The sequence below is a fragment of the Gekko japonicus genome, unplaced genomic scaffold, assembly GCF_001447785.1.
Source record: "Gekko japonicus isolate JY-2015 unplaced genomic scaffold, Gekko_japonicus_V1.1 scaffold660, whole genome shotgun sequence".
NCBI lineage: Eukaryota > Metazoa > Chordata > Lepidosauria > Squamata > Gekkonidae > Gekko > Gekko japonicus.
The window spans coordinates 198,532-223,763 of NW_015159728.1; the positions used below are offsets into that span (position 1 = coordinate 198,532).

The window sequence follows — 25,232 nt, forward strand, 5'->3', positions numbered from 1 at the left end:
GAAATAGCAGAAATGGACAGATTAAATATGATATTAGCAGAAAGAGCCGATTATGTTTATAACAAAAGATGGTTTAAAGTGTATCAATGGTTTGAAAAAAATGTATAATGAACACTCCGAAACTGACTTGTACGATAAGAATGTATTCGGATTTTTATTTTTTGTTTGTTTGTTGGAAAAAGCATAAATAAATTCTAAAAAAGAAAAAAAAAGAAATGAAAGTTACCAGTCCATATATATAGGTAAGAGGGTGACTAAATTAGCATACAGCATAATGAAGATGTCTAATAGATTCAAGTACCAAACAGGAATAATAAGCTTAATTTATATGGATCTTCATCGTGGTCCCTGTGCAGTCCCACACTTGGGTTTTGGCCTGCCCACAAACCCGATCTGGGAGATCTGGAAGAGCTAGCCTCAGACAATTTTTGGCGGACTTTTCTCCTCCACTTTGGGGAGCAGGCTGCTACTGCGCATGCCTGGAGCTGAGGAGAAGCCCCGCCACCGCTCAGTTTCTTCTTTTCCGCCGCCACGTTCAGACCTCGTTGCGCTTCACTCCTGGTTTACCTCAGCTGCCTCATTTCTTTTACCTATCGTCTTTACCGTTGTTTTCGTCTTCTTTGTCTACCAAAAAAAAAAGATATCTTCGTTTGTTGTTGTCTGTGGAAATTCGCTGTCTTCTCTCGCCCCCCACATCCTGGCGGACTCAAAGAAGAAAACCACCTTTTTAAAAAGGTGCCGGGGCTGTGGAGCAAAATTACCATCGACGGACGGTCACTCTCTCTGCCTGTTTTGCCTAGGAGAAGACCATCGAGTTGCTACTTGTGCTCACTGCAGTACTCAAGCCCATAAAAATCGCACTACTCACCTCAGGAGTCATCTGTTGGAGGCTTCCCTCCGCCTGCAAATGTTGCAGGCCTCAATGACTTGTGCCTCGCCGCCTCCCTCACTACCGAAGGGAGATTCACCTCAGTCGGCTGCTACCCCTCGGCAGAAGCATAAGTCCGACAAAAAGGGAAAGTCGTCCCAAAAATCGACTATCTCGGCTGTCTCTGATAAAGTCAAATGTAAGTCCAAGAAGGAGGCAAAGAGATCATCGGAATCGTCCTCTGACCCTCCGAGATCGAAAAAGTCCAAACAGTCTTCCTCAGCCGACATCTCCACACTGACTGTTGCTTCGGCACCGATGGCGGTACCGGCAGGGCAGTCAGATTCGTCAGGTCTACAATCCGAAGAGGCTCGGCTTCGACCGCTCAGTGCCCAGCCGGCTGACGTGCATCATACTCAGGTCGTGATGATCCCTTCCTGTTCGCCATCGGCTTATAGCCAACCACCTTCTGATCTCCTTGACTCCGAGGAGCCTCGGGATCGAACCTTTCAAGATCGTGAGGACTGGTTTTCATCGGTTGTACTGACTGCCTCACCTTGACATTCTCGAAGTAGTTCGCAAAGGTCTCGCTACTACTCTGGGTCTCCCTCCCACTATCGGCCAACACCCTACCATCGACACCGATACTCCTTGGATTCGAGATCTCCGTCACCTCATACATATGAAAGGTGCTACTACGCCTCTAGACGACATTCTCGCTCACAATCTCGATCCGCAATGACATATCACTACTCAGAGAGTCGACGAAGCCACCGGAACCAGGATGACCCTCAAGATACGGGCCTTCTCATGACACAACGCTCATTTCACACTACCGAACCGGCCCCATCAGCGGCCTTAGGGGCCCCTCCTCCCTTGGACTCGGCTCCTATGCAACCTCTGGAACCTCCTATCTACATGCCAGACGACCTCTCCAAACACCTCGAGTCCCCATTGGGTTTGTCCGACCATGACTCCGAGCACTCGGATTCGGATTGTGAAGACCCCGTACCAACCCGTTCGGATTCGGATTTGGGACAGTCAGGTTCCCTCTCGCCATCGGACGGTCCTAAATCATACCTGCAACTTCTCACTCATCTGTGCCAAGCACTACAGGTCCAATTGACAAATGAAACACCTAGAGTTACGGATCTTGTCCACAAGCTAGTACAGGCTGACCTCCCTTCTGGAGCCTTACTGCCCATGCTTGCAGTTCACTTAGAAACTTTGAAAGAGGCTTGGGATACTCCTGCTACCATTCCTTGAGCTCATAGGTGTTTTGACTCCCTGTATAAGATTCAACCGTGTGATGCCAAGTTTCTTGTCTCGCATCCACCACTGAACTCTCTTATCATACACTCTGTGTCTAAGGCCAAACAAGCCAAACACCTGGCACCGCCTGACCGGGAAGCTAGAAAATTTTACTCCCTTACCACGACCGTGTCCAAACTTCACAACTATCTGGCCTACTTCTCAGCTTACTCCTATCATCTAGCAAACCAATTCAGGCCATTACTTTCGGAACTGCCTGAACCCTCGCAGAAAGTAGCCTCTTCCATTGTCGAAGAATTGGCCTTGTTGTCCCGTCAGCAAATCAACACCGTGCGTCATGCAGTCGCATGCTCCTCCAGAGGTTTTGCCACCTCCATAGTGCTTTGCCACCACGCATGGCTCCAGACAGCCTCCCTCCAAGATGATGTCAAGGCTAAAATAGAAGATTTACCATTTGATGGAGAAGGTTTATTTCATTCCACCATTGATCAGTATCTCTCCTTGGTGGACAACAGCAGAAAGCGTGCCAAACCTCCTTTCCACCGAAATTTAAACCTCGTACCTGGACACCAAGGCCTACCCGACGTCAACAATCTCCCCGTTCTAATGACTCCTGGAGACGGAAGAAACCCTACTCCAAATCCTCCTTTCAATCTAAGGGCAAGAATCAACAGCCTAAACGATCTGACACCAACACCAAACAGTCTCTTTGACCTCTTGATTCTTCCTGTCACCCCCGGGCCATCCACAGTAACTCCTGGATGGGGCACCAGACTTCGTCCCTTTCTCCCCGCTTGGCAACTTGTTACAACAGACTCTTGGTTCCTCACCATAATTCGCATGGGATACGCAATAGAATTTCTTCTCTCGCCTTATGTACGTCACTTCTGTTGTACCCCTCTGAACCATTTTTTGAGGGCCGACGTTTCCGACCTACTTGCCAAAGGTGCTGTAGAACCCGTACCCCATTCACAACATCGATTGGGGTTTTACTCCCGATATCTCCTGGTCCCCAAATGGACGGGAGGAAAGCGTCCCATTATGGATCTCAGGGGCCTAAATTGCTACATCCGCCGCAGAAAATTCCGCATGATTACTCTGCAGTCCATTCTTCCACTCCTACAAGAAGGCGACAGGTTAGCATCTCTGGATCTCCAAAACGCCTACTTCCACCTCCCTATCCATCCATCGTTCCGTCAATACCTCCGCTTCACCGTCGGGCCACACCACTATCAGTACCGGTCCCTCCCCTTCGACCGCCCCGAGGGTTTTTACCAAATGTATGGCAGTGGTAGCGGCTGCTTTGGGACAGCACGCTATTGTCATCTTCCCATACATAGACGACTGGCTTCTAGTGGCTCCCTCCCGCAAAGACCAGACACTCCGGCTACTCGCTGCCCTAGGTCTCTCGGTGAATCTCTCAAAATCTCACCTCGAACCAACCCAGTCTCTGTCGTTTATAGGAGCCGACATAGATACCATCAAACAACCCACGTTCTTACCTCCTGACAGGGCTGCCATGCTTCAATCCCTGGTCCACAAGTGTCTTTCCTCCCCAAAGCAAACACCGGTGACTCTTCAGCACTTTTTGGGACACATGGCGGCCACAACGTCATTAGTTCCCTATGCGCAGCTGCACATGCGTCCTCTCCAATTATGGTTTTTCTGCCATTTTCGATCTTACGTGGATCCTCCGACAGTAACTTTCGTCATCCCCCCTGCCGTCCTGACATTTCTGTGTTGGTGGCTCGACAACACCAATCTCTTCCTGGGAATGCCGTTTCGTCTTCCACCTCTCACCAAACTCCTGACTACGGATGCGTCAATGTGGGGTTGGGGGACCCACTACGACGACCTAACGGCACGAGGCGTATGGTCCAATTCCGAGAATACCTTACACATCAACTGCCTCGAACTCACAGCAGTCCATCTAGCACTGCAGTCCTTTCTACCCAATCTATGGGATCGCCACGTCCAGGTACGATCTTTTATATCAACAAGCAGGGGGGCACGGTCTCCATCAAACTTTGCAAACATCCCCTCTCCCTCTGGGCTTGGTATATCCTCCACAATATACACCTGACAGCGGTACATGTCCCTGGGACTTCCAACATCCAGGCCGATGCCCTCAGCAGAACACGCTCCAACGATCACGAGTGGTCTCTGACCTTGACCTACCTCGCAAGCGTGTTCAACCTCTTCGGTCACCCCAAGGTGGACGCATTTGCGACCAGTTGCAATGCAAAGTGTCCAATTTTCTTCAGCCGGGGAGCTCCGACTCAGGGCTCCAAAGGGGATGCTTTCCTACACAAATGGACAGGGAAACTATTCTTCATGTTTCCCCTGTTTTGTCTGCTCTCCCGGACTCTTCAAAAGATTGCCATGGACTGCACCCACTGTATCCTAGTGACCCCGTGGTGGCCTCGGCAACCCTGGTTTGCGACACTTCTTTGACTTTCTCGCGGCATCTTTTTACGCTTCCCACTAGTCCTAGATATCCTAACACAGTGCGAAGGCCAGTGACATTTGTGCGTTCCGTACCGATTCACCACATACCATCTTTCATAAAGAAAAAGTGGTCCTCAGACCGGACCCAACTTTCCTACCCAAGATGGTTTCTACCTTCCACCTTTCCCAACCATAATCATTACTGACCTTCGCAAATCCAACTGATGCTGGTCAACAGGCTCTTCACACTCTGGACGTCCGCTGAGCCCTGTCCTTTTACTTAGACAGGACACGCTCGTTTCGTCAGGATGTCCAGTTTTTCATAGCCTACGGAGCCCCACTTCAGAGCTGTAACATTTCTTCCCAACATTTGGCAAAGTGGGTCATTGCAGCAATCAAGCTCTCTTACGAACTTGCCCATCAACCCTTACCTGATATGGTCCGAGCACATTCTACTAGATCAATGGCCACCTTTGGAAGATATTTGTTCTGCGGCAACATGGTCGACTCCATCCACCTTCATGATGCATTATGCCCTTGATGTTCATGCTCGAAGGGACGCGTCTTTTGGCCGCTCGGTTCTGAAGTCTATCTTCCACTGAACGATCTGTCATGGGACTCTGGGTAACTCTCTGCTCATACTCTGGTACATGTATTTGCCTTACCGTCCCATACTTGGGTGTTGACCATTGCTGTCGTCTTTCTGCCAGCGCCCACCTCTGGTAGTGTTTTAGCTGTTTAATCACCCAAGTGTGGGACTGCTCAGGGACCGTGATGAAGATAAATAGGTTGCTTACCTGTAACTGATGATCTTCGAGTGGTCACTTGTGCAGTCACACACACCCGCCCAACCTTCCCCGCTGCTGGCTTTCCTTCTCTCTCTATTTGCATGGCCTTGCTAGCAGCGGCTGGAAGAAACTGAGCGGAGGAGAAAAGCCTGCCAAAAATTGCTCTTCCAGATCTCCGAGATCGGGTTCATGGGCAGGCCAAAACCCAAGTGTGTGACTGCACAGGTGACCACTCGAAGATCATCAGTTACAGGCAAGCAACCTGTTTTTACCATTTGTTTGGGATTAATTCTGGGGGGAGACATAGTGAAGGAAATAAATATGTCAAAATTGGAGATTGATGGGGCAGATGTGTCCTTGACTGTGGCATGCTGAGAGTAATTAACAGTAGATGACACTGTAAAACAATTTTCTGCATGTAAAGAGAAACTGATAGTTTAATGGCAATAATTTGAACTAGAATTCTAAACAACTGAAGCTTTGTGTTTAAGGAAGGAAAAACCAAGCTTTGGGGTATGATATCTAGAAGTTTTGCTTTGTAACATGAAAACCCAAATGGTCTGGTTCCCAGGAAAAATGTCTGCTAATAAAAGGTGATTTTTACAATTTCCTCCCTCCCATTTTCGATCCTCATTCACCCTTCATACTTTTCCTGTGGATCCCCTGTCCTCCATTGAGCAGCATTTCAGGCTGGAGAGGGATGTATGGAAGTCCGATTCCACTGACAGAAATGCTCTCCATTATTGTGAGGGAAATAGAGGAACAATCGAAGCTTTGTATGTATACTAATGTTTTATTTTTCTATTTGTTACAGAAATGTTCTCATTGCCAGGAGGCAGGAGCCACTTTAGGCTGCTACAACAAAGGTTGCTCCTTCCGATACCATTATCCGTGTGCCATTGATGCAGGTAAGAGTAAGACACTCTAAGCTCAAAATAACTTCTCATTGGTTTCTAAACATTTTATAAAAGAGATGCTTTGAAAACTGCTTGCCAGCAGAGTAGAACCGTAAGCTGTAGAATGGGATATGGCACTTTTTAATAATATATTCCAAGAGGGGAAAAGAATCTATTTCAAGCACCAGAATTTATATTTACAGGTGAAAACCCAAAAACTAATATTTATCCAAGGTACAGAGGTTAAAACCTATTTTCTTGTGAAATATAATCCAAGTTTGTATTGCTGCTACCATCACATTCCACTAAATGCAGAATTAACACGGTTTGATTTGTGTGGTTGATTTTAGTACCCACTTCCTATGTTACTAGATGTGATCAGAAGACATTTGGCATGCCAGAGATACAGTTGAGCTTGCATCTTGAGATTGGCAAGAGTCCAGCAGTGCAGACCAGTGAATGGGATTAGAGCTAGGGAAAAAATCAGGCATTGTAGCTAGCTAGAAGGTCTTCCCTTCAAGGCATGGGTTGTGACTACATGTTTTGTGTCTCTTGCCTGCTGAATTATTTTATTGAATTATAAGAATCCTAGTTGCAGACTCTTCTGTGCTAAAATATACTTGTATAATGTCTGGCACAATTCAGCTCTGACCTGAAGTACTTTTGGATACACATTTAATAAGGCTTTTGCTGTGGGATTTGGTTGTATTGTGTTGCAAAGTTTATGAAAACGAGAACTGCTTCCCTATACTGTATTTCAAAAGCATTGGTGTAGGTTTCCTTCCTAAAATCTTGGCTAAGTAGAACTCCCAAGTAAGATACTGGACACTACTCAGTCAGCTACTCATATTTGGTCTCTTTCTGTGTGTCTCCGCCCCTCCCCCCCCGAAGCATCATTCGTGTTGGTGGCATAGATGCCGTGTTAGCTTGACTACAGTGCCTCTTCCACAAGAGTGGGGAAAGTAATGAGGGACAGAAATGTTAACAGGTGCTATTTAAGATAGTCACAGAAGGCAAAATTCCCTCGGGTACTCTTGGATGCAGACTTCTAGAAGCTTGCGATTAAGATGGTACTAATGGGAAAATGTGACTGACATGTTTTCCTGCAGTATAAACCTTGGCTAGTTTGTGATGTGTATGTGGAACAACAAAAGCTAAATTCTGGTCAGGGAGTTAAAGCAACCCCCCCCCCCCCTCCCAGAGGCATGTTTTAGTTCTTACTGTTTGCTTTTAGGTATTGCTGTGGTAAGCTGAAATTGGCCTGTTCCAAATGTGCGGTTTCTTCATGAGAGTTTCTGTGTTCGATGTGTTGTTATGCTTCTGTAGAGGTGTGGGGTTGGGGTAGATTTGACGTCTAGGAAGTACCTCCACTTCATCACAGGTAGGGTCATATTCGAGATGCCAAGGGAAGGGGTTTTCCAGAATTTCCTGTATCGAGCCTGGGACAGTAGAAGCACTCTTTAAACATGAATGATAAAAAGTGAACTACAAGAAAACCTTAACATTTGGAGTAAAAAATTTCCAAAAACTCACAGGAAGCTTAGATCGATAAGAAAGAAGGCCATCTGACTGGATTGTAACTGCCTAGGCCGGCTACATACTGTTACTCTCATTCCTGAGGCAAAAATCCCCATTTCCGTAAGTCTTAACTGGGTACGGGAGAGGTACCATAGAACTGTAGCATGGCTGGGTAAGACTATCCTGTCCCAGAACATCAGAGGATGAAAGGTCATGGGGCATGTGCCAACTTTCTTTTGTCTGGGGGTTCACAGGTGGAACAGTCTTGATTTCTGGGATGTCAAAAAGTCATGCATCCAGCACAAGGACTCTCTAATTTGAAAGTGCCAACTTACCTAAAAATCTAATAAATAAATAAATACCTTTTAAAGTCCCTGATATTCATACTAAGTTTTAAAAGTAAAAATAAAAGTGAATACGTTTGTAAGTATGTATTTAAAATATTTATAACAACCCCCCCAAAGTTGGCTCACAAAATAATATTAAAAACATGTGCCAGTAAAACAGATACATCCAGCATGAGTGTGGGATCTTTGCAGTTTGCAATTACGTGTTCAGTTATATTTTCCTGTTTGGAATAATGATAGATTGATGGCTATCGAAACATGGAGTTGTGATAACTAACATACTTGGCCAAAATTTTTCTTTTCTATAAGGTATCCCATGCCAAAACCTAATTAATTCTCAATGGGAAAAGGTGTTCGTTTCTGGTGAATGAGGCTAGGTACAGAAAAAGGTTTGTTAACCAGCATTGATGGGGAATGCTGGTTAAGCAACAATTCTGTTAACCAAGCTTTTACAATTGGACAGCAGCTGTGCCCAGGACTGAATTGGGGATGCAGCCCACTCTCCTTCCATCTGTTTGGTGGTGCTGTCGCAGCTGTGGTTGGGATTAGGTGGGAGCATGCTGCCTGTTCCTCTGCCACACAACTTGCACAAGAGCAGGAGATGGAGGAGCAGAGCGGGCATCCTAACCAGATTCTAGCCACAGGCATCTCTCACTCAGCAGCAGCTGAGCAGGGGGCACCCAAGGGCAAAAAGCATCCCTGGTTTCTCCTCTACCTGCTCTTACACAAGAACAGACAGTGGAAGAGCAGGCAGGGCATCCTGGCGGTGTCCATGTGGAGAAGTGCTCCCTGCCCCCATTTTCACCTGCTTTCGCATGAGTGGGTGGTGGAGGAGCAAGAAGTGCTTCTTGGCCAGCAGTTTGCTGTGGGTGTTGCTTGCTGTGCAGCCTGTTGGCTGAGCAGCACTCCCCCTGCCCCTCCTCTTTTTAAATTATTTTTAAATGCTCCCCCTCCTGTTTTGCACAAAGCAGGACCCAAGGAAGCTACAGTAAATGTCACTCTAAATAGATATGACAAAACAATAAGCAGCTCTAACAATCTCAAACCATACATCAGTGGGACAGGTCACAGTCCATTCCACCAGACCAGTGTTTTTGAATGCCTCAGGCATTGTAGCAGCTGGTCTCTCTCAGCCCCAGCTGGAACGCTCTCTCTTCTGGACCTGTCTCTCTCCTCTCCTCCACCTGCTCTTGCAGGAGCAGGCATCCTGGGGGTGCTCATGGCCAAGGAGCACTCCCTGCTCCCTCTCTGCCTGCTCTCACGTAAGAGGTAGCAGAGGAGACGGGAGCCATGGGCTTTAGTGGCTGCACAAGTGGGGTGGGGCCTGTGGTTAGGACCTGGAGCCTGCCCCTCTGCTGCTTGCTGTTGCTTGAAAGCAGGCTGCAGTCCAGGTATGCAAGTTAACTGAGTTTGCTGGGTGCTGGATAACACTGTACATCGCACTAATTGTTGTAGCTCCTTCCTTCTTTATCCAACTCAGTGTTGTCAATATTGGAAAAATGATTTATAGATTGCCTATCATTAGTAGTGTCTGAGGCAATGTAGTTATTAAAAATATAAAAATATGAGATATAACACAATAAAAACAAAATCATAAGCAGCATCAGTAAAATAGAACAGCAAGGAAAACTGCCAGCCCCTGAGGTTTATTGGAGCAGAGGAATGAGTCAAAATCAGCCTTATGTGTGAGTTTTTTTATGTGATAGTCTCATGCTGAGTTTTACAGATTTTCCAACAGGATGCAAAAAACAAGAAGTTATACCACATATTTAATATGATTTCAAATTGGGACTTTTTGATCTGCTACTGTAAGAATTGCTTGGAGGCTGTAGAGAATTGTGGGGAAGGGATCCATGTATTGTTTTCTGAAGTCTCAGTGTTCTGAAGGTACATCTGAAATTAGACTAAGGAGAACTGACCTAGTAACATCAAGCCCAGCACAATCAAATGGCTAAAACATGGGCTGAAAAGTATGGCCTAAAGAAGGATGCCTAGGAAGAATTGTTCTAAAGCAGATTTCACTTTTGGTAATTTTGTTTGTGGAATGAATTGGAAAAGCATGTATAGTGACAACAGCCTTAAGGAGAAGGGTTTTTATAGTACACATTCAGTAAACATATGCATGAGAGTCTTGATTTGTTTTTGGGTACATACTTAACAGCAACCAGACACTTGTTTCTCCTATGCTAATTATACTACGTGAAGCTATGTGCATCATATAGCTAGCAAAGCAAGAACAACACTGTGTTCAGGCGTGTGATTTAAAAGAAGTGATTACTGGATTTGGAGCTGATAATTTCCTATGTGCTGAGGGCAAGCATCTTGAAGACATGGTGCGGTGTACACAAAATAGGAATCCTGTATAAATCCTCTAGCGAGGTTTCATTTTCTGTGTGTGGAATGAGTTAATATGGAAAGAGTTAAAATAAGGTGCTGGAGAATTGTGTGTGCTTTGTTTTTTCTAAGGACTTAGTTTTACAACCATTTGGATGATGAAGCTGAGCATATTGACCACTCAAAATAGAACAATCACATCCCCTTTATAACTTCTTCTGTTTCTATGAAGAGAAAACTCTTGTAGCTATATGTGGACTTCTGTGCTGAATTAGTGTGCCTAATGTGGAATTTCATTGTATTTTACCAATAATTTTGCATTCTGTTTTCTTTTCCTCCTCTAGATTGTTTACTAAACGAAGAGAATTTCTCAGTGAGGTGCCCCAAGCACAAGGTAATGAAAGATGTCACCAATTTACCACTGTCTTTTGCTAGACTCAACACAGTTCATTTTAAGGCAATATGTATCATTTTGTGTATTTTTAAAAGGAGATGCTGGTATGTTGGGGTAGGGTATGTGAGCCTTTGGAAAAGTCAGGCAATGTAAGAGTCTGTATTTTGTCTTTTTTCTATGGAATTAATTTTATTTCAAAATTTCTGTGTTACTGCTTCTGTAGAAGTTTTCATAGCTTTTGTTCTGAGCTTTTGTCTTCAGCTGTAGTAATGCTATCAGTGCAGACTTTAAAGCACATAGGTCAAATCACTGTGACTTCAAAAACAGCCAAGCCTCAGATGACTGAACATAAATGTATATTGTACCTTTAGAATTATTCATGTTACAGTGGTTTGTGTTGATCCTTGTTGAACCAACCTACTTTTTATTTTCCAGTAAATGAACTGAATTGATAATGTTATAATAAGACTGTAGGTGTTCTTGAACAAAGTTCTCAGAATTCAGGAGAACCTGGTATGATATCTGAGCAGTGTGCAATCCCCCTCTCCCCCATTTTTTTTTTGGTTTGGGTATATTGGGTGCGGTATTCAGATCTGGGATTTTCTGGAAATCACTAATTTTTCTGCATCTAATAGACCCAAGAAGAAAAAACCGGGGGGGGGGGGGGGGGAATGAGTGACAAAAGAAGGATGGAAGAAAGCTGCGGATAATAATGCCCTGTGAGAGGTGATGGGGCTCAGGACTGCTTGAAAACCCTACGCCTTCACTGTAGGTAGACAAGTTATTGACAAGGAGAAGGAAAGACACCCTGCGTATGCTCAGAAGTATCCTTTTCACTGTTATCCCTTTGCTCACTGTTGGACTAAGCCCGTGGGCACAGCTGATCCTGGGCTGACGTCGTGCTTCAAGAGAAGCCAACAACAAGCCGAGGCAAAGGGGAGTTCTCAGTTCCCACCAGCCCAGTCAACCCTTGGTTGACTTCTTTTGCAGCTTGGTTTAAACCGAGCTGCAAGAGGAGCCAGCCCCAGCAGAGGTGGCGCAGAGTTCTCAGATCCCAGCAGCCCTGCTGATTCTGGACTGGCTCCTCTTGCGGCTTGGTTTAAACCAAGCTGCAAGAGGAACACACCAGCTATTTGGTGTAGCAGAATATACCCGAATAAAAGCCGGAAAAATTCAGCTGATCAGTAGCTGATCAGATTCTCTGATATGTATTCAGCTTAAATAGTACCCAAAATTCAATTATTTTTTTGGCTCAGTTTATACTGAATGCACACCCCAATACAGACCCAGATGTAAAGTGTCTGTGTACTATGTGGAATTAGTTCTGGAAAAGTTCTAGCTCCCAGAGATTTTGATAGTCACTTTTATGTTTCAGGAACAGGTTGAGCACCTTCATGCTATTCTCTTTTGATCAAGAACATACTTTTTGTCCCCCCACCCCATCTTTTATTGTCTTTCTTTGGCATCTTTTGTAAGTACCTTATCTCCAGAAGGACAATCCTTACCACAGGTTGGCAGTATTTTGATTTACCTTTGTGGTAAGGTTGATTTTTGCCTGCATTGTTTGAAATTTACCAAGCAGGAGCTTCACAATCGCTCCTTAAGAGTTTTCTTAAGGGAAAAGGCACTGGTGGCCAGCATTTCTGACCAATCTATGTTGAGAGAACAGTCTGTGTTCTCTTTTCCTCTCCTTCCCCTAAGCCATTCCTAAGGGTTAGATTCGGAAGCATTCTTAGAGGTGGACCATAATTATTCTTTCCATCAATTATTGCTGTTCCTTCCTGAGAACCGAAGTATACTGAATCCAGTACATCATTTTGCATCCTCATAATAACTGATAAGTCACTACTTCCTGGTTAGACTGTTCCATGGTCTTCCAGCTCAGCTCTGGCTTGGAGCACAGTCTAATCCAACAGTACCTCGGAACTCTTGCTGTCAGGATTGTGCCTTCAAGCTGTGGGGTCCACCAGACTCATTTCGCTGGCAACCACAGTTTCTCACATCCGCCAGAGAAAAGAGTCTGCTTATCCCAGGACTGAGGCAGTATCCTTCACCACAGTATTCATATGCTGAATCTGATGGCAAGTCAGATCCAGTTTTTTAGGGGTAGCTATGGTACCCTGAGGTTCTCCTGAGTCCCAGGAAGCGGCCTACTTGAAGGTCTGCCAGAGCCTATGATGCATTCTCAGCTGCTGTTGAGACACCATTCAACTAGAGCTACAGTCACGTCTTTGTTTCCCTAATTGACTTGCTATTTCTGCCATGTTTGTGAAACATTATGTGTTGATTGCATGAGTAAGGGAAGGGACAACCTTCTGCAGTGCAGTTATTCACAGCTTATTTTCCTGAAGACATCCCCCGTCTCTCCCAGGTACAACACCTAACCAGTTTCCTATGTGTTTTCTTCCACAAAGAAGAAAAAAGGTTGCTTATTTGTAACTGATGTTTTTGAAGTGGTCATACGTAGTCAGTTAACCCACCCTTTGTTCCTTTTGCTGGTAACTTACTTTTCTGATTAGTGGTGAAGTAATTGAGTGGTGAGGTGCTTGCTTTGAGGCATTTCAGATAGTAAAAAGTTTTCTCTCAAGGAGGGAGGGGTCAGTAGCACCTGTTCCCTTGCCCCAGTTCTGCACAAGTGGCCCCTCAAAGAACACTCTTTATAACTAACCAAATAGACCTCCTTCCTCCCCCCATACACTGGTGTGAAACTACCTGAGTAATTATGTCCAACATCTTTCTCTTGTTAAAGATTGCAAATATCTTAGATATCTTTGGAAATGACAGGTGGAGGTTAGATATGTTAAAATTTCTGCACTCTGTAGCTCAGTTGGATTTATTAAATGTGTCAGTATTTGGTCTGATAACATCCAAGTGGTGACAGGGGAACCACAGTCATATGGTTAGAAGCTAATCCGTTTCACTCCAGGCCCTCTGAAAATGTGTTGACAGAAAAGGCAACATAGTGGGAATTTAGAAGATACTTATGGTGCCATAAAACCTAGAGATAAACTAAAGAAAGCTGAGGAACGGGGTGTTTTTTGCTCTTTTTATGTGAGAAATGAGCAAGTGGCTTCAGCAGCTCTTCTTCCTTGTACCAGTTTGTTCATTTTTATGGTGCAAAATACTCCTTCACCAAGGAGAGAATGCAACGGTTCCATTTGCTGCATGGGACTGTTCCCTGGTGAATCACTTATATCTCTCATCTGCTCCTTATGTTCTTACATGTAATTGCAAGGAATTTCCTGTGAATTCATATTCACCTTGTATACTTTGTACTGAGAAGATTGTGTATGGGCTGTGCAAAAGAAAATCTGTGCCATGACAACTAACTTCTGCCCCTTGTAAACTAATTATGCATGTTTGGAAAATGTACATATATTTTCTTGTTTTGTATAATTTATTCAGTTTCTGCTCAGCCTTTGTGATCTTAAAAGACCATTCTCTGGCATAGAGGTTTAAGCCAGCCTTTGCAAAGTTTCTTGGGATATTTTTTTGCACCCAGTAACATTTTTTGTCTTTTTCTGCATTTGCAACTTACTATGGAATGTATTAACCTATTTATAAGCCAGCTTTTCTTCCAAAGGAAACCAAAAGCAGCTGTCTTGCTCTGAAAGAGGTGTAGGACAGTGAAGAAGCTTCTTTTTCTTCAATTGAGATATCATTAAAAGTTGGAAGGGAGGATGCAATCAGACAAGTTACTTTAAAATATTTGGGGTTTTAATTTATGTCACACGGTGATGCCTTCCATCTGTATTGTTAGGATGTCTACCAAAATAAAATCTAGGATTATCAAACCAGGTTTGACATTTCTGATATATACAGTGAAAACAACTGACATCAGAGGATAGTAAAAATGTCCTTGCAGAAAACTCAAGGGAAAAATATAAAAAAGCAGAAGCCAATTATGTCAGTGTCTGCGGTGCTCACCTTGCATGTTTTGTGTAGCTCCATTTTCTGACTAAACTTCGTATGCTACTCAGTAGTCCTCTTGCTTCACAAAAGTCCTAACTGCTGTCCTGGGGAAATCCTGCCTGTAAAACTCTCTTTGGTGTTCTAGTTACTGATGCTGCTTTCTCTCTTTCTGTCTCCATATATTCCCCCTTTCTTCTGCCTCTCCCTTCTGTCTTCCTCTCCCCCCCCCCAATCACCTCCACTTGGCATACGGCATCCTCAGCCCCTCCTCCCTTGCTTCCTCCCCTCCTTGCAGAACAAGATGATGAAAGGCAGCCTCAGCACAGAGCAGTCGGAGCGGGGGTGAGGGGGGAAGTGTATTCGTGGGAATGAAAATAAAAACAAGCACAGGTGAGTTGGGGGAGTGGTTTTCAGTTTGCCCTCCCAACTTTCCCCCAATCTGAGGGAGAAGTAAATGTTGATCTTACCGCCCAGGTGTTGTTATACTGATATTTCCTATTTACAAGCAAAGAGCTAAATTTTCTGTACAAGCACGTTTGGCATGTTTCCTCTATTTTTACACATATAACAAAGGGTTTTGCCAAGATGAAGTTCTAAATTTTTCATTATTGGATTAGCTATTTGCAGTCTTTGTTACTGTTAATACTTTCTGAGATCAGTTGTTGGCCAGGCAGTGGTCGAGTCATTCGTGTTCATTTCCTGGTGCAAGTGTAATAAAAGAAAAGACGAAGATAAGATGTTTGTAAGGTCATAATGTGCTGTCAGTTCCCAAGAAAGAGGTCCTGTGGAAACACAAAGCTTGTACGAAACAGAGTTGTCTTTTGCCCTGAGCAAGATGATCAAAACACAGTTCAAGAGGCAGCCTTGTTTGCCTGTTGGTGGGTTTGTCCTTATTTGCTTTGTCAATTCTTGGCATACATTGGGAGGAAGGTTGAAGGGGGTTCACAGCTTTCAGGGTAGCTTCTTGTATGAGTGTGTGATGTTTGCCCCTGCTTATTTTACCCATGATATTCTCTTTCTTTTCTCTGTCACTTTACTCCTGCTCCCACTAGTGGTCCTCCCTTTCTTCTTGCTGTGTTGGGTTTGTTCCAAGTGCCTGTTCAAGCCCAGGATAGACTATGGGATAGGTAAAGGTTCCCTTGCTTGAAAGCCAATCGAATCCGACTCTAGGGTTGCGGTGCTCATCTCCATTTCAAAGCCAAAGAGCCAGCGCTGTCCGAAGTCGTTTCCGTGGTCATGTGGCCGGCATGACTAAACACCAAGGCGCACGGAACGCTGTTACCTTCCCACCGAAGTGGTACCTATTTATCTCCTTGCAATTTCTTGCTTTCGAACTGCTAGGTTGGCAGGAGCTGGAACTAGAGACGGGAGCTCACTCCGTCATGCGGCACCCGGGTCTCGAACTGCTGAACTACTGACCTTCCAAAGCCTGCAGTTCAGCGTCTTAACCACTTGAGCCACCGCAGCTCCATTTTCTGACTATGGGATACAGCCACATATTCAGCTTCCCTAGTGCTGCTGTATTTGGCAGTTGGTCTTTGGCTAGAATGATGGTGGGAGGTATGAGTCTGTAAACATGGGTATAGTATAACACAATGTAGGGCTGACTTCTTGCATAGCTCTGACAGTGTGGCAGCAAAGATGTATCTGTTTGACTGGAGAAAACTGTTTCTTGCCACAGGCAACCAGGTTTACTGCTGAGTTGCAAGGCTGGCCTACATTCAGTGAGTTTGTAGTCAAAAGACACTTCAGGCAGGTATTTTCAATGACCATCCATCTGGACAAACTGTTGCCTTTTATTAGTTCTCAGAACCTAAAAAGCTTAGTCAAGAATAGAAAAGGGCCAACTCTAAAAATCTAATTATAAAACATACAAAAATATACATGTATTTATTAAACACAAATTAAAATAACAAATAAGGGCCCATTCATACCTCATATACAAATATAAAAATACAAAGGCTAATGAAATAGACCTAACGCATTTCGGCCTTCACAGGCCTTCCTCAGAGGTCTAATGCAAATAGAACATAACTGGCTAACATGCAAAAATATGTACAATCAAACATATACAAAATATGAAATAAAGACCAGAAAACAATTGCTGTAAACATAAAAGAAATTTCTATTAGATTAGACACATATACTACAACTAATAAGTATATTGTAAATATATTATCAAACAAAAAACCATTAACTTACTTCCAAAGTTTAACCACTGGGCAAAATACAAATGAAACTTCCAGTGCAATCACATGTCCAGTAGTACTTCTCTAGAAACAATAAAAGTGTATGAATCGATGCATCAAACAGCTAATTACTGAAAATAAAAATAAACAAATAAAAATAAAAATAGTCACCTCTGGTCAACTATATATTCTCCTGAGATTGTATAGCCAAATGTTCCCAATGAAACATTCCTTAAATTAAAAGCAGTGTTGCTCAAAAAAGTGTTGGACCTATATAGTAGATTCAGGATTATACAATCCTTAAAGGGTGATGTATTCCTTACAGGTGCCTGCAACTAGTCATGTAATTACCCATACACATAAAGCATGACATAATGAAAGCCATTTAAAGAAACATTACAGATACCTAACTAGATGTTAAATCATACATAGAGATACTACTAACAACAAATTATACTACACACCAATCTACTTGTTCATTCAAACCATATGGTGTTACAGTGTTGAGGGCATAAATCCAAAACAATTCCCTTGCTTTCAAATGCTGCAGATGGTTACAAGGTCGAACATACTCCAGGGCAAAAAAAGAGAAGTCCTTATCAGAATGTCCTGTTAAAGCAAAATGATCAGTCAGGGGTGCTCCTTTCCTTCTGCGTCGAATACAACTCCGATGTTCTGTGATCCTGGTTTTTAATGGTCTTGACGTACAACCAATGTACTTCTTTTGACAACAACAAATTATACAGTAGATAAGGCCCTTTGAATTGCAATTAAAGAATGATCAAATAGAATACCTTTTCTTTTTTCTGAATCATAGCGCATGTTAGTACGTAACATTAAACCACAGACCTCACAACTCCCACAGGGAAAGTTGCCAGCTGGTAAACTCCTACCATCAACTCCCCTTTGAACCACTAATGAAGATTTTAGACTGCTTCTTACTAACGTGTCTTTTAAATTTTTTGACCTTCTGTAAGCAAATATAGGAGAAGACTCACACGAAGTAATGCTAGTTAACAAATGCCAGTGTATTACTAACCTGAGCAGACCTGCCATCATAAGTCAATGGGATAATCATCCTTTTGTCAGACTGACCTTGTTTTATCTTAGGTATCAGGAGTGAGGACCTATTGGTGTTTTTAGCCTTATGAAAAGCCTGCTTTACAACTCTAGAGGAGTAGCCCCTATCCTTAAACTGTCCCATCAATGTTTTAGATTGTTCAACAAAATCAGAGTACTGGCTACAGTTTCTCCTAAGCCTCAACAGCTGGGAATAAGGTAGGTTCTTTTTCAGGTGTGGTGGGTGGAAGCTGTCACTAGACAGAAAGGAATTTGCATCCGTAGATTTTCTATATGTGCTAGTCTGTATTATATTTCCCACCCTTTTAACACTGACATCCAAGAAATTGATCTCCTTGCAATCATACTTCATTTCAAACTTAATACTATCATGTAGCTCATTAATGTACTCCTTTAACTCCAACAGGAGTGACACAGAACCCTTCAACAGTAAAAAAAATGTCATCCAGAAATCGTTTAAACAAAATAATGTTCTCAGCATAGATGTTATTTGCATTAAGAATGAATTTATTTTCAAACCTATTCATAAAAAGGTTTGCCAACTCAGGTGCAAATTTGCACCCCATTGCAGTCCCTGATATCTGCCAGAAAAATCTGTTCTGAAATTGAAAATAATTCCTTTCCAAACAAATCTCAGCCATATGACATAAAAAGAAAGTAGGAGGATAGGGATCACCTTCCCTCAAATCCAGTGTATTTTGAAGAACCTCCAAAGCCTCATCCTGTGGTATATTGGTATATAGTGATACCACATCCAGAGTCACAAAAAGCATATCCTCATGTTCAATTCTGATTTTATTAATATGACACCAAAAAATCCATAGTCTCTCTCAAGTATGTATTAGTTTTTAGGATGAAGGGTTTTAAAAAATCATCCAAATAAGTAGCCAATGGTTCCAAAATAGACCCACATCCCGAGACTATGGGTCTGCCAGGAACAGGCAGTACACCTTTATGGATCTTAGGTAAAAGGTAGAATTGGGGGGTTCTATTTTCAGATTGGAGTAGGAAATCATAGGTTGAACTAGATATGTAGCCTGCTGGTAAGGCATCTAATGCCACAACAATTTCTTTTCTTATCGTCTGAATAGGATCCTTACGTACACTATAATGTAGAGTATTATTCAGTTGTCTATTGGCCTCCACAATAATAGTCTGTTTTATCCCATATAACCAAAGCACCCCCCTTATCAGCTGGCTTAAAAACCACATCCTCTATCTTTTTCAAGTTGTTTAGAGAAATTTTCTCCGCTCTACTCAAGTTATGCCAGATTTTACAGTTAGTGTCATACATTTTATTAATGTCCTCCAAGACTAGCTCCTTAAAAGTTAGAATTCTAGGGTTTTGGGAGGGTGGATTAAAAGTCGATTTTGGTTTAAACTTAACCACCTGCCCAATAGGTTGATCAGCACTGTTCCTAAAAAAATCGGCTAGTCTTATCTTACGAAAGAGGTGTTGCATCTCAACCATAAGTTTGAAATCATTATGTTGAGGGGTGGAGACAAATGAAAGTCCTTTTTTCAAAACAGAGATTTCATATTCTGTAAACTGTCTGGTAGATAGATTAACTACCTGTTGGTTTTCTGCATTTTCTTCCTGTGAAACATTCTTGGTTCCCGTTTCTCCTGTTTCTTGATCCCTCGACCTAAAAAACTTTTTTGACTACAAGTATTAAGTATTGAGGTTTATTGGAATTCCACTGATTAAAGCTGGTAGAATGAGTCTCATCACTAGAATCATTCCTCTCCTGTTCTGAGGAAATCCAGCTGGAATCAGTCAAGACAACCCATCAGAGGGGGAAACTTCAATGCCAGATTTAACAAGCAAACAAACAATAGATTGGACAGGACTGATCAAGAAGGAAAGCCCCCTTAAGGTGTGACTGGCTGTCCACTTTGGTGGGAGGATGTCTCTCTCACTTCAGGGCATCTGGATCAATTCCCACACTGGAAGTTGGACAGTGGAAATCGTTACCAATGGTTGTACCATAGAATTCAACAGACACCCTTTGGAGTGATTCATCACTTTATCTGTCCACAGAAATTCACAGAAATGGCTGAGAACTGTGAAGGCAATCAAACATCTGCTCAAGATCCAAACCATAGAGCCTGTTCCTTCCTCGGAAAAGGGACATGGAGTGTAGTCTGTTTTCTTTATGGTCCCAAAGAAAATCGGGGACTGGAGAGCAATACTTGATCTGAAATACCTCAACGGATTTGTGAGACTGAGGCATTTCAGAATGGAGATTACCCTTCCAAGCTCAGATCTTAAGGAAATAAGACTTATCAATATGCATTCCACTAAGGGTAAGATCCAGCCTCACATGGTGGACAAGAACATCCAACCTTTTTCAGGGCAATATATATTGGATTCCAGTAGTAAAGCAAATATGTACAGATGCCAGCCTTTCCAGATGGGGAAGCAACACTGGACAGAATACCAGTACAGGGTCGATGGAGCAAGGAGGAAACTATGCTACCAGTTAACCTGCTAGACCTTCGAGCCATCCGTATAGCTCTTCTCCATTTTGATTACAAAATAGTTTGATCTCATGTGTTGCCATGGACAGACAACATAGCAGTAAAAACGTACATCAACACATGAGGGCTCCAGGTCCTTAGAGCTTCACAAGAAGAAGAAGAGAAGAGGAGATTGGATTTATACCCCACCCTTCACTTTCCCTTCCCCTCCCCACAACAGACACCCTGTGAGGTAGGTGGAGCTGAGAGAGCTCTGACAGAAACTGCTCTTTTTCAAGAACACCTCTGACAGAACTATGACTTACCCAAAGTCATCCAGCAGCTGCAAGCGGAGGAGTGGGCAATAAAACCCAGTTCTCCCAGATTAGAGTTTGCGCACTTAACCACTACACAAAATTGGCTCAGGGAAGTGACCAGGGTCCTAACATGTTCAGAGAAGAACCTGTCAAGGGAACTGCACATGTCCAAGTGGACTAGCTCAGTCAATAAACAATCCAAGAGGGTGAGTGGTCCCTCAAGAAGGATCTGTTCGATCGAATATTGATCCACGTTGGCACTTCGGCATCCCACTAGTGGACCTCTTTGCATCTTCAACACACCACCAGACGGATTGATTCTTCACCAGGTTCCATCACTTCAGGCCAAAGGAACAGTTGCCATAATGTCAAGATGGCCGAGGGGCCTAATGTATGCCTTCCCACCAGTCCCAATACTACCAAAACTAATCCGTAAGATCATAGAACAGCAGGCAGAGGTCATCCTAGCTGACCCACTTGTGGCCTCACCATCCATAGTTTTCAGCAATACTTCGGCTGTTGACAGATCCACCTCTAAGACTCCCAGTGTCAATAAACATGCTACAACAAGGACCACTCTGGCATCCAAAACCAAAGTGGTTAAATTTGACCACCTGGAGAATAAATTCCTCCAAATTTGACCACCAGGAGGAATAAATTCGTCTAATTAGGTTACAGCGCAGAAGTTGCCGATACTTGCATCTAGACTATATAATACTACTTGGAAGGCCTTCGTTCGATTGTGTAGGAAGAAGGAAATTGATTCTGTAGATCTACAACTCAAGTCGATTTCTTACAGGAAGGCATTGACAGAGGCTTGAGGGCTGCTATACTTAGAAGACAAGTTGCAGCATTATCCACTGTATTGCCTCAAGTTGAGGGCATCATTATATCAAGCCACTCTCACATCTGTCGTTGCATCAGTTGAGCATCTCTAAAAGATCCCCCACAGATGCACAGATTCACAACCTGAAAATTACATACACTACTATCAGCCCTCACCAAACCACCATTTGAACCAGTTAGAGTAGATTGAAGTGGCTGAGAATGAAAATTCTATTCCTGGTAGCCATCACATCTGCAAAATGGGTGTCAGAGCTAGGAGCCCTTTCCATCAAACCCAAGCTCTGTACCTTTCCCAAAGACAAAATAACATTGAGAACAGACCCAACCTTCTGGCCAAAGGTAAACATGTTTCACACATCCCAAGAAATTAATCTTCCATCCTTCTGCCTGGACCCCAGTCACTCAAGGGAAAGGACATGGTACACATTGGATGTCAGAAGGGCACTAATGACTCTCATACGTAGGACAGAACACATCAGAAAAATAGATGCATTGTTCATTTCCATCCACCCACTAAACGTGAGGAATAAAATGTCAAAATCAGCCATCAGCAGGTGTATCAAGACATGTATCACAGAAGCTTACAAGCTAAACAAGCTGGACGTGCCAAATGGAATAACCACTCAGTCAGTGAGAAGTGCAGCAGCTGATGCAGCCTTTGCTTATCAGGCTACAATGGAAGAAGTATGCAAGGCGGTGACACGGTCATCCATCTCGACCTTTATACACCATTACAAGATTAACTCGTACAATTCAGCTGACACTGCTTTTGGCAGAAGAGTGCTTCAGCATATATTAGATACTGAGCCCGTTCACGGGGAGGGCGGGGTAAAAATGCAAAAAATAAAATAAAAAATACAGAAGATGATGAACCACCCAGAAAATGAGGACACTGTTATGGGAGGTCCCACCAAGATGTCCTCTGCCTCAGAGGTAGAATGGACCATTGGATATTTACCATGAAGGGTCCTTCTCCTCTGAGGAAAGGAAGGCATCTTATCCCTCCCTAGTCATTGTCAACCAAATCAGCCATCCAATCAATCTGCAGAATCCTTACCTGCCTTAGCGGTTCTTAATTACTCATTTTTTCCACGGATGTTCCGCATTAATGTTCTATCTGGTTATATAGAGTTTAGAATAGATTGACTGCTTTTGGAGTTCCCAGAACTGAAAGGTGGATGACTTCCACAGCAGACAGGAAGGAGAAAAAAGTTGTTCGTGCCTCCGTGAGTGGATGGTGGTAATAACCCACCAAGATGTACTCCTTTTCTCTGAGAAGGACCCTTCATGGTAAGTATCCAGTGGCCTGTTTGGTTTGTGTTGCACATGTGCTCTCTAAGGCACAGCTTTAAAGATCGAGGAGGGCTTTGTTCTAGTGCTGTGCTTCAAGCAACACAAGGGAATGTCCTGCTGTGGGTTCCTCTATGTCTGAGCTGGCTCCACAGCACTTCTCATCATTTTTAGGCATGAAGATGAACTGAGCAAGCTTAACACTCTGGATTGCCATCATGAATGGAGAGGGAGAGCATGTGGGAGTGTTGTATGTCTGTTGCATGATTTAGCTGGTGATGGATTGTTTCCAGATAAGGTCAAGCGGTCTGTGATGTGTAGTGGGTCCAGACGTTTTACAGTTGATTTTTAATGCTATTCATTTGCAAGAACTTCTAAGTATTTCTGGGGACCTCAAGTCTGCTTTCCCCTTTCCTGTTTGGTTGTATGAACCTTTTGAAGTCAGAGTAAGGTGGTTTGAGAGACAGGTATGGGAGAGTTCTCCCTCTGGAAGTTCTAAATCTGTGACAACCAATAATGGGATATGTATTAAGAGATCTCTCTTTCTTTGTTATTAATGTTCAACAAAATAGTGCTGTTTGCTTTTATTTGTGCTCCAGGCTCCACTGAAAGGAAGGCTATATTCACTGACATATCGTGAATATGGGGGAGGGATGTGGGAGGCTGGAAGACATTATGTAAGCCTCTGTGCATTGTGCCACACTGGCTTCCTGTCACTATGGGTGGTACCCTTAAAATCTGGTGATGTCAAGAGGTATTGTCTTCAACTCTACCCCAGACAATTTTTAGGCATCCAACTTGAGCCTTTCTTGCTGTATACTTGTGGTTGTTGTTTACCTCTGACAATTTCAAGCAAAGAAGTGTAGGTTAATATGGGTTTACGCTGGTACTGTATCATTGTGCTTTTCACTTACTGGGTTTATAGAACTGGGTGCAGCCAATATCCACCTTGAGTGTCCTAAAAGTTAGGGTATAAAACAATTATGAGTTGTGTTTGTGTTTGAATTGTTAGTGTCAGATTATTTCCCAAGAATATATGCATCATGGAGAGGGGCCCTACTGACCAAGTGACCATGTGAGAATTCACCACCCCATCCTGACAAGAGCTGCTTAAATAAGCCTTGCACTGACTTCTCCCACAGCCCTAGATGCTAGCAGCAAATGTAGCGGATTCTGAGATGGAACTTTAGGTGCATGGGAATGGTGTATGGTTTTCTATGTTGTTTACATATCACTGAAATATGCCATTGTTTTCATGACTCTCATACATATTTTTAAAGCATTATTAGTTAATTTCCATAAACTGCTGCACCAGATTTAGGCTCTCTTGCACATATTTCCTTTGGGCCTTGGTGTTAATTTTGCTTGAACAATTAATGGGAAAGTTGAGCACATACATGTATCTTTCCTTATATCACTGCTTTTATTTTTCTACAGGTTAGGCTGTTGAGATAAGAAAGCGGCAGACATTCAAGACTGAATGGATTCTTTCCCACTGTGCAGTCATGCCCCCCTCTTGACGTGCCTGCCAATGCCAGCACTTCCTTCATCAACTCTTTCATCACACTTGACCAACAACATCACTGAATATGATCAAGGAGTCTGAACCAGCTGTTTTCATGGACACAATCTCCATAGTGACTATGGGAAGGGGAGGGAAAAGAAAAAGAAGTGGGGAATTAACGAGGGTGGGATAAAATATATATATAGATTATATATATAAAGATCTATTTTTAGTCTTGATAGACTTGTTTTAAATGAAAGGTGCGCTATCCCTTTTTATGCATTTAATTCAATTTTTAAGACCCACCTACTTCCAAGTTGCTCGTGACAAATACAAGTAAAATCGAAACAAAGTCTTTGGAAGTGGGTCTTATTTTGTTTGAAGAGGAGGTATGGAGTTATGAGCTTGCTTAATCAAATTTGTCTCTTCACTCCAACTTCAGCAACAGAAAAGCCAGGTTTTAAAAAAAAATATTTTTGGGGGGGAGGGCAATATTGTTTGCAGGGTGGGAGGTGGGAGTGAGTGGTTGCAGGGGAATGGGATGTTTGTATTTGTGTATGTATGAAGAGGGGATTTATTTTTTTTCTTTTAAAAAACACTATTTATTTTTATTAAGAAAGGAAGCCTAGAAGCATCAGAAGACTCCGATGTCATGTGACTTCTGTTAGCTTCATATACGGATACTTTGACCTTATAGACATGATTCTGTCTGTACCAAAAGGTGGGGGATTTGAGCCATTCTTGGCATTGACAAATACTCCCAAATCAT

General features: G+C 43.1%; 1 protein-coding gene across 3 annotated transcripts in view; it reads left to right on the top strand.

The window, feature by feature from the left end:
- Nucleotides 1-24,653, top strand: part of TCF20 (transcription factor 20 (AR1)) — a 159,584-nt gene extending 134,931 nt beyond the window's left edge. For 2 of the 3 annotated variants that reach the window (XM_015427336.1, XM_015427265.1), the window contains exons 3-6: nucleotides 6,191-6,284; nucleotides 10,816-10,865; nucleotides 15,040-15,167; nucleotides 24,397-24,653. In XM_015427336.1, coding sequence (XP_015282822.1) covers nucleotides 6,191-6,284; nucleotides 10,816-10,865; nucleotides 15,040-15,123 — 228 coding nt within the window. In that variant the 3' untranslated portion in view covers nucleotides 15,124-15,167; nucleotides 24,397-24,653. The remainder of the gene's footprint in view (nucleotides 1-6,190; nucleotides 6,285-10,815; nucleotides 10,866-15,039; nucleotides 15,168-24,396) is intronic. The other variant, XM_015427409.1, reaches the window with a different exon arrangement.
- The last annotated feature ends 579 nt before the right edge of the window (nucleotides 24,654-25,232 follow it).